The following is an 8987-nucleotide window of genomic DNA, read 5'->3' as shown; positions in this document are numbered from 1 at the left end:
CTTTACAGACACAAGCACCTGCACAGACTCAGACTTTTGGGAATAAGGAAGTATCCCTATAAGAGTTCCTGAAATTGAAATCACTAAAATTCACAGGTTTTGATAATTCAGCAGATCCTCAAAGTTTTTTGGATGTGACACTCAAGGCATTACGTACTCTAGGATGTTCTAGTGAGAGAGCCGTAGAGCTCGCAACATAAAACTAGAGGATATGGCCAACACATGGTATGAAACTGTATTGCTAGGAAGGCCAGCGGGAGCAGCACCATTGACATGGGACGAATTCACTAAATTGTTCATGAATCATTTTCTTACGGACATCCTGATGCAAAAATATACTAGAGACTTTGAGAGATTGGTTCAGACTTCAGATATGGATGTGTCAACATATAACACCAACTTTTGTAAGCTGGCTAGATATGCTCCGTACTTAGTGCCTACCGAAGAAGCTCGAGTTCAAAGGTTCGTTGATAGATTGGTTGGTCGGTTATACACTGAAGTAGCCCCACAGATGAAGACTTTATCCTACTCTGATGCAGTCGACCTTGCTAGAAAAATTGAAAACAAGGGACGTGATAAGCGTGCGGCTAGTCATTTACGTAAGAAGGCCAAGACAAGAGGGTCTTTCAGTGGCGGTTTTAGTGAAAATCGAAAAGCAGTAAATCAGGGACAACAAAAACAGGGTTCTCAGATAGGGACACATATGTCTTCATAGACCACATACAGACCACATTACAAACAGGGTACTAGGGGACCGTTAGCATTTGGACATCGTAATTCTGGGCAGATATATGCCACTACTCCAGTCTGCCAGACCTGCGGTAGATCACATTTGGGCCAGTATCGTGTTCTAACTAGAGAATGCTTTTGGTGTGGCCAGTTGGGACATCACTTGAGGGATTGCCCTCAACATTCGAGGAATTTCAACCAGGCTTCTATTCAATCAGCTGCACCTACTCAGACTACTCGTAATACTTCAGGTGCTATAGGTACAAGAAATAGAGGTCGAGGTGCTGGGGATCGTGCTACTTTGAATCAAGGACAAGGCAATGCTGGTAGAGGTCAGGCGAGGGTTTTTGCATTTACTAGACATCGAATGCTGTGGTTACAGGTATTCTTTCTGTCTGTTCATTTGATGCACTTGCGTTGATTGATCTGGGATCTACTCACTCCTATGTGTCCTCGTACTTTGCTTTGAGGTTTAGTAGATAGCCTGAGCTATTGAATGATCCTTTTCTAGTTGCTACTCCTGTTGGAGAGTCTCTATTAGCTGAATACGTGTATCGTGCTTCTTAGATTCGGGTTGAGGGTAGAGATACTCTAGCTGATGTTATTGTACTTGATATGATTCACTTTTACATGCTGATGGGAATGAATTGGTTATCTTCTTGCTATGCTATCGTCGATTGTCATGCAAAGATAGTCAAGTTTGAGATACCAAACGAACCTAGTTTTGTTCTAAAAGGGGGTCAGGTTCCAGAGACTTGCAAAGTTGTATCTTTTATGAAGGCTCAACGACTTCTTAAGAAAGGTTGCTTGGGTCTCTTAGCTATTGTAAATGACACAAGAAAGGAAACAATCAGTATAGAAGATGTTCTAGTAGTGAGAGAATTTTCTGATGTATTTCCTGAGGATTTACCAGGATTGCCTCCAGTACGAGAAATAGATTTTGATATTGATTTGCCACCTGACACGCATCCCATATCAATACCGCCATATTGGATGGCACCAGCAGAGTTGAAGGAGCTAAAACAACAACTACAGGATTTGTTAGATAAGGGTTTTATCAAACCGAGTATATCTCCATGGGGTGCACCAGTACTGTTCGTAAAGAAGAAAGATGGATCCCTGAGAATGTGCATTGACCACAGGCAGTTGAACAAGATAACAATACGCAATAAATATCCTTTGCCTCGTATAGATGACATGTTTGATCAGTTACAATGAGCTGCCCACTTTTCAAAGATTGACCTCCGTTCTGGTTATCATCAGCTTAGAATCAAAGATGAAGATATTTCTAAGACTGCTTTCAGAACTCGATACGGGCACTATGAGTTCCTTGTGATGCCTTTCGGACTGACTAATGCTCCAGCTGCATTCATGGATTTAATGAATAGGGTGTTCAAGCCGTTTCTGGATAGATTTGTAATAGTATTTATTGATGATATTCTGATATATTCTCATAGCCAAGGAGAACACGAGGATCATCTTAGATTTGTGTTGCAGACATTGCGAGAACATCGGTTTTATGTTAAGTTCTCGAAGTGTGAATTTTGGCTAGACTCAGTATCATTTCTGGGGCATGTGGTATCCAAAGATGGAATTATGGTAGATCCTAAGAAGATCGAAGCTGTGCAGAAATGGCCCAAACCTACTTCTCCTACAGAGATTCACAGCTTTTTAGGCTTAGCAGGCTATTACAGTCGTTTTGTGCAGGATTTCTCCAGAATAGCAGCGCCACTGACTAAGCGAACACAGAAAAATATAAAGTTTCGGTGGACGGAGGAATGTGAGCAGAGCTTTCAAAAACTCAAAACATGTTTGACAACTGCACCAATATTAGCCTTACCATCAGGTTCTGGAGGATTTACAGTATTCTGTGACACCTCGAGGGTGGGATTAGGATGTGTTCTCATGCAAAATGGTCGTGTTATAACTTATGCTTTGAGACAATTGAAAAGGCACGAGCAAAACTATCCTACACATGATTTGGAGATGGCTACAGTGGTATTTGCTCTAAAAATTTGGAGGCATTACCTATATGGTGAAACTTGTGAGATTTATACTGACCATAAAAGTCTGAAGTATATCTTTCAGCAGAGAGATCTAAATCTTCGGCAATGCCTGTGGATGGAACTACTCAAAGACTATGACCGTTCTATTTTGTATCATCCTGGAAAAGCCAATGTGGTGGCTGATGCATTGAGCAGAAAATCTATGGGGAGTTTGGCACATATAGCTCCTGCAAAGAGACTTTTGGCCAAAGATATTCAGAGACTAGAAGATACAGGTATCAGATTTAGTGTCGGAAATTCAGAGTCATTGTTGGCTTGTACTCAGGCTAACTATTCATTAGTTGAGCACATTAAGGCCACCCAATATGAGGATGAGCGATTATGCAAATATAGAGATGTGGCCTTAGCTGGTAAAAGCAAGGATATGATTGTTGAAAGTGGTGGTGTGCTTCGAATGGGGGACATGCTATGTGTAGCAGACGTAGATGGGTTGAGACATTCTATTCTTGAAGAAGCCCACAACTCTAAATACACCATACATCTTGGATCCACAAAAATGTAGCAAGACCTGAAGCAATTCTATTGGTGGGAAGATATGAAGAAAGATGTTGCTAACTTTGTTTCTAGTTGTTTGACTTGTCAGTAGGTCAAGGCTGAGCATCAGTGACCCGCAGGACTGTTACAACAAATTGAGATTCTAGAGTGGAAATGGGAAAGAATTACTATGGATTTTGTCACTGGGCTACCACGAACCCTTAGAGGTTATGACTCTGTATGGGTGATTGTAGATCGACTGACGAAATCAGCACACCTTTTGCCAGTGAATACTACATATGGTGGAGTGAGGTATGCACAAATATTTATGAACAAAATTGTCCAACTTCACGGAGTTCTAATATCCATCATCTATGATAAAGGATCAAAATTTACCTCACACTTTTGGAAATATTTTCAAGAAGCATTGGGTACACGAGTAGATCTTAGTACTGCATTTCATCTACAGACAAACGAGCAGTTTGAACGTACTATACGATCTTGGAGGATATGTTGAGAGCTTGCATTCTTGAGTTTGGAGGTAGTTGGGACACTTATCTACCTTTAGCTGAATTTGCTTACAACAATATCTTTTAGTCCAGTATTCAAATGGCATCGTACGAAGCATTGTATGGTATAAGATTTCGTTCTCCTATCGGATGGTTTGAAGCTGGTGAGACTAACATATTGGGACCTGACCTAGTACAAGAAGCTATGGACAAGGTCCAGTTGATCAGACAGAGATTGCTTGCAGCTCAAAGTAGACAAAAGTCTTATGCTAATAAGAGAAGAAGAGATTTAGCGTTCACAATTGGGGACAAAGTATTCCTACGAGTCTCCCCTATGAAAGGTGTGATGCGGTTTGGGAAAAAGAGGCAAGTTGAGCCCCAGGTTTATAGGACCGTATGAGATACTAGACCCAGTGGGAGTTGTGGTTTATCGTTTGGCACTAACCTTCTGAGCTGTCCTTTATTCATCCAGTGTTTCATGTCTAAATGCTAAGGAAATGTATATCAGACTGATCTCAGAGGCTTGAAGCACCTGCTATACCGCTTGATGAGAAGTTGTTTTACGAGGAGGAACCGATGGCTATTATTGATAGGCAAGTAAGAAAGCTACAGTCAAAAGATATTGAGTTCGTAAAAGTCTTATGGCGAAATCATACAATTGAAGAAGCTACTTGGGAAGTAGAAAAAGATATGCAAGAAAAGTACCCCCATTTGTTCCAGTCTACAGGTATGTCTTTGAGTTAAATTCGGGGACCGAATTTCATAAGGTGGGGAGGATGTAATACCCTATATTTTTTAATAAGGGTGTATTGGTCATTAGCAAAATAATAATAATAATAATAATAATAATAATAATAATAATAATAATAATAATAAACTAACTATAAAAAACAAAAAAAGAATAAACATTCAATAAAGGGCCGAAGCCCATTATGTGAAAACAACAAAAACAAACAAAGAAAGAAAGGGGAAAAGGGTCTAAGCAGAAACTTCAGAAAACGCTAAAAAAAAATTCAAAGGAGAAGAAGAAGAAGAAGAAGAAGAAGAAGAAGAAGAAGAAGAAGAAGAAGAAGAAGAAGAAAAAGGCTGGAACCAAACCTTGAGAAATTTTAAATACGCACTGGTTCTTACAGGTAATACTCGAATTTCTCATCTGGGTTCTTTTCTTCTGGTAATTCTTTTTATCTAAGTTGATATATTTGAAGGGTTTCACAAGGTATAAGAAATTTAATACCAATAAGAGTTATTCTGGGCAAATTATGCAATTGAAAGTTGGTCAATGTTACTGTAGGATAAATTCACTTGGAAAAAGAAGGGTATTGATGTATTTGTACGTAAACTAGTCTCATTATATATGATCTTTGTTAGGTGTAAATTAAGTTAGGGTGCAAGGATTAAGTTTTGGTGTTTAACTGTATTGCAATGACAATATCGAATTTGGGTTTGAATGTGGTAAGTCTAGTATTGAGTACAAAATATAAGTACCAATTAAGAAGGAATATTATGGACAGACAGTAATGTTATTTCAGTTTCAATTTATTCACACGATTAAGGAAATTGGACAGTACAGGGAATAAACCATATAAATACCTTTTTATTTAAAAGATTTTGGACTAATTTAAATTACTCATAGCATGGGTAAATATAATTCGGCGAATTGATGATAAAATATAAAACTCGGAGGATTGGGTATTCAAAATTAGTGATGGATTTAGCCTAAATGAGGCAATTAACACGAGATCGATATTATGTAATTATAGATTGATTGGAGAAATTTGTACAAATTGCTCGAGGTGAAGCATTTATTATTTCGGCACGAGTACTGTGAGTAGTAATCTTACCGCAATTTGTGTTTTCATAACTTGCATGATTTACACATGATTTTTAATATGAATATGTTACCGATTATTTTGAGTTGCATGTAGGACAAGTCTTTTACTCGATATGATACCGAAATAGTTATTTGAGATGATTACTGTGGTTTTAAATATTTTCGTTGTCACTAGATCTGTTTTACCGTTACATGAATTTACTGTTATCGAAATGAAATTATATGATTTGATATGGACCGAAATGCCCTATATTATGTTTAAATATTTTTTACGAGTATATATGGATTATAAAGACAAGTATAAATGGGAGTAGACTTTGAAGGAACCCGTAGCTAACGACGGGTTCGTTAGACCTGGTGCACCTTGTAATTATCAATAACCGTTACAACCCAAGCTAGTGGGAAGGTAGAACTAGCATACCGTTACCGATTTTCCTCGAGTAGGGACTACAGTTATATTTGACTTCTTGTGAAAAAGTCCACAGTTATACCGATTATATGATCCGTTCATTGAAACCTCCCAAATGTGAATATTGATATTATACAGTGGTTACCGAGCTTATTACTGAATTGTTAATTGTATTATACTACAAGAAAAGCATGACGATACTGAAAATTATTTATTGTTTCTGAAAGGGCATTTTTATGTTATTTTCTATTTGAGATACTAGCGTATTTTCTGACTTGTCCCCAATAAAAATGGTTGTGCTTAAGTGTTATTTCTCACTGAGCTAGCGACTCATTCCCTGCTAATTATTTTTACAGAGACAGCAGTTGACGCGGGTGAGGATTTCGTTAATTAGAGTGCACATGTTTATAGTTCTTGGTGAGCCTCGCACTTGTTCTCGTGGGCGGAGATTTTATTTATTGTTATGGTCTTTCTTTGAAATCTTAGAGTCGCTCCATAGTCAATATTTTAGTGTCATGAGTATTCTTTTGTTATTATAGTCTTATGTTGAGTATCATTTTTTTATTATCAAAGTTGGAGATAAATTAGTATTTCTGGTTGTTAGTGGGTCGATTAGCAATGGTAGAGACTTGTTTTGGTTAATTGATAAGTTGTCGATTGTTTGGTTTGATATTAAGATGGTTGGTTATTGATTTTGAGGCAGGAAATATTTTTGGATAGTCCAAAAACAGAGGGAAACTTTGCCCGATTTTCTTTAAAATACCAATGAGGCTTACTTGGGAGCACTTGCTCCTAAGCGCCGGTCACGATCCTAAATTGGGTCGTGACAGTCGCAGATGACTGTGATAGCGAGGGCCAGTAGTTTTTCCCTTTGTTTATATAGGTCGGGTGTGCCTCTTTATTTAGATTAGGATGATAAGTGTTATTTGAACTTGGTTGATTTTGGTCTTTTGCCAAGTCATGGCCGAGGGCCGAAAGGTGTTGTTCGAGTCGGGTCAAACTTTACCTTTTATTAAATTGCGGCCGAGGGCCGATTGGTGTTGTTCGATCATAGTCGAAATTAACCTTTTATTAAATTGTGGTCGAGGGCCGATAGGTATTGTTCGAGCGTGATCGAACTTAACCTTTTATTAAATCATGGCCGAGGGCCGATAGGTGTTGTTCGAGCGTGGTCGAACTTAACCTTAACTCAAAAAGGTGTCCTGATAAACATAAGTTTCTTTTTTACTTTGATGTTGTTGCTTTGGTTACATGATTGGAGAGAGTTATAGATTTTGGGTATTGGCTGGCATTCTAGTCCAGTCCCACTCTACCTAGTCCCTTCATTGTTTGACTTGGAGAGTATTGAGGAGTTGGTCAATGAAAGAGAAAAACAGTCCTTTCTTTGCGTACTTCAACTCGAAGTGTTCCCTTAGTCGCCTCGTTAAAAACCTCCTTGAGAAAATCCTAATGGGACAAAACTCAAGTGAGGGAAAAAGAGTACGACTTGGGGGCACTTCTTCCTCGAAAAGTTGAAGTACTTGAGATGGCTGATGTTCCAGTTGTTCGGTAGTTGCTTTCCTACCATTATCTCTAATTGGAACGAACCTTTGTTTGCTTTTGCCATGATTTTGTACGGGCCATCCCAGTTGGTTCCCAACTTGCCTTCTCGTGGATCTTTACTTGCTTGAGTTTTGGCTTTGACCACGTAGTCCTCGACTTTGAGTGGCCGGACCTTTGCTTTCTTGTTGTAATAGTGTTCTACTTGCTGTTTTTAGGCGACCATCCTTATGTACGCCACATGTAACGACCCGGCCTGTCGTTTTGATAGTAATATCCTTGATCCCCTATTAACTGCTTTCCCCATATCTTTTTCAGCTTATGTGACTTGCCGGGAGATTTTATTGTTGGTTTCAGATTATTTTGGGATACTTAGTCCATAAACGGATGCTTAAGCCTTATGATTTTGATCGTAGTCAGAACTGTGTGAAGACGACTCCAGTATGGAGTTCCGTCGGTTCCGTTAGCTCCGTTGGATGATTTTGGACTTAAGGACATGTCCGGTTTGTGTTTTGGAGGTCTGTAACTGATTTAGGCTTGAATTGGCGAAAGTCGAATTTTTTGAAGATTTTGACCAGTAGTGGACTTTTTGATATCGGGGTCGGATCCCGATTCCGGAGGTTGGAGTAGGTCCGTAATGTCAATTATGACTTGTGTGCAAAATTTGAGGTTAATAGGACGCGATTTGATAGGTTTCGGCATCGGTTGTAGAAGTTTGAAGTTTCAAAGTTCATTAAGTTTGAATCGGAGGGTGATTCATATTTTTAGCATTATTTGATGTGATTTGAGGGCTCGATTAAAGTTCATATGGTGTTTTAGGACTTGTTGGTATGTTTGGTTGAGGTTTCGGGGGCCTCGGGTGTATTTCAGATGCTTAACGAATCGAAAATTCAACTTGTGTATTTGCTGAAGTTTCTGGTTTCTGGTGTTTTCGCACCTGCGGTAGGGAGACCGCAGGTGCGCACTCGCACGTACGGATGAAGGAGTGCAGATGAGGGATTTGGCAGCCCAAGGTGGGTTAGCAGGTGCGGAGGTAATTGCGCAGAAGCGGCCTCGCTTCTGAGGTTGGTCTGTGCGTAGGAGCGGTGGGGGTCACAGGTGTGGTTCCTTGGTCGCAGGAGTGCATCCGCAGGTGCAGCGCTTCTCTCGCAGATGCAGATCCAGGGGACTTAAGTTAAGTCCGCACTTGCGATGAAATTTCCGCAGGTGCGGCATCACATGTGCGATTATAGGCCCGCAGATGCTAAATCGCTGAGCAGAAAAGGCCAAGTTCGAGGGTTTTATCCTATTTTCAATTTTAGGACTTTGAGAGCTCGGATTTGGGCAATAATTTGAGAGATTTTCAGAGGAAGCTTTTGGGTAACGATTCTTAACCCATTTATGGTTATATTCCACTAATCTATCACTAATTTCATCTTTTAATTTCGGAT

General features: G+C 39.5%; 2 protein-coding genes across 2 annotated transcripts; both read left to right on the top strand.

Moving 5' to 3' along the window:
- Positions 1-211: 211 nt before the first annotated feature.
- LOC142172120 (uncharacterized) lies at positions 212-3297 on the top strand. Its single transcript, XM_075235895.1, has 5 exons — positions 212-658; positions 743-1111; positions 1297-1823; positions 2187-2681; positions 2931-3297. The coding sequence occupies exons 1-5, from the start codon at positions 212-214 to the stop codon at positions 3295-3297; spliced, it is 2205 nt and encodes a 734-aa protein (XP_075091996.1).
- Positions 3298-3459: 162 nt separating this feature from the next.
- On the top strand, positions 3460-4522 carry LOC142172119 (uncharacterized). Its single transcript, XM_075235894.1, has 3 exons — positions 3460-3581; positions 3872-4091; positions 4298-4522. The coding sequence occupies exons 1-3, from the start codon at positions 3460-3462 to the stop codon at positions 4520-4522; spliced, it is 567 nt and encodes a 188-aa protein (XP_075091995.1).
- Positions 4523-8987: the final 4465 nt, after the last annotated feature.

The sequence above is a fragment of the Nicotiana tabacum genome, chromosome 17 (genome assembly GCF_000715075.1).
Source record: "Nicotiana tabacum cultivar K326 chromosome 17, ASM71507v2, whole genome shotgun sequence".
NCBI lineage: Eukaryota > Viridiplantae > Streptophyta > Magnoliopsida > Solanales > Solanaceae > Nicotiana > Nicotiana tabacum.
The sequence above is the reverse complement of the archived record's forward strand: the minus strand, read 5'-3'. Positions and strand labels throughout refer to the sequence as shown.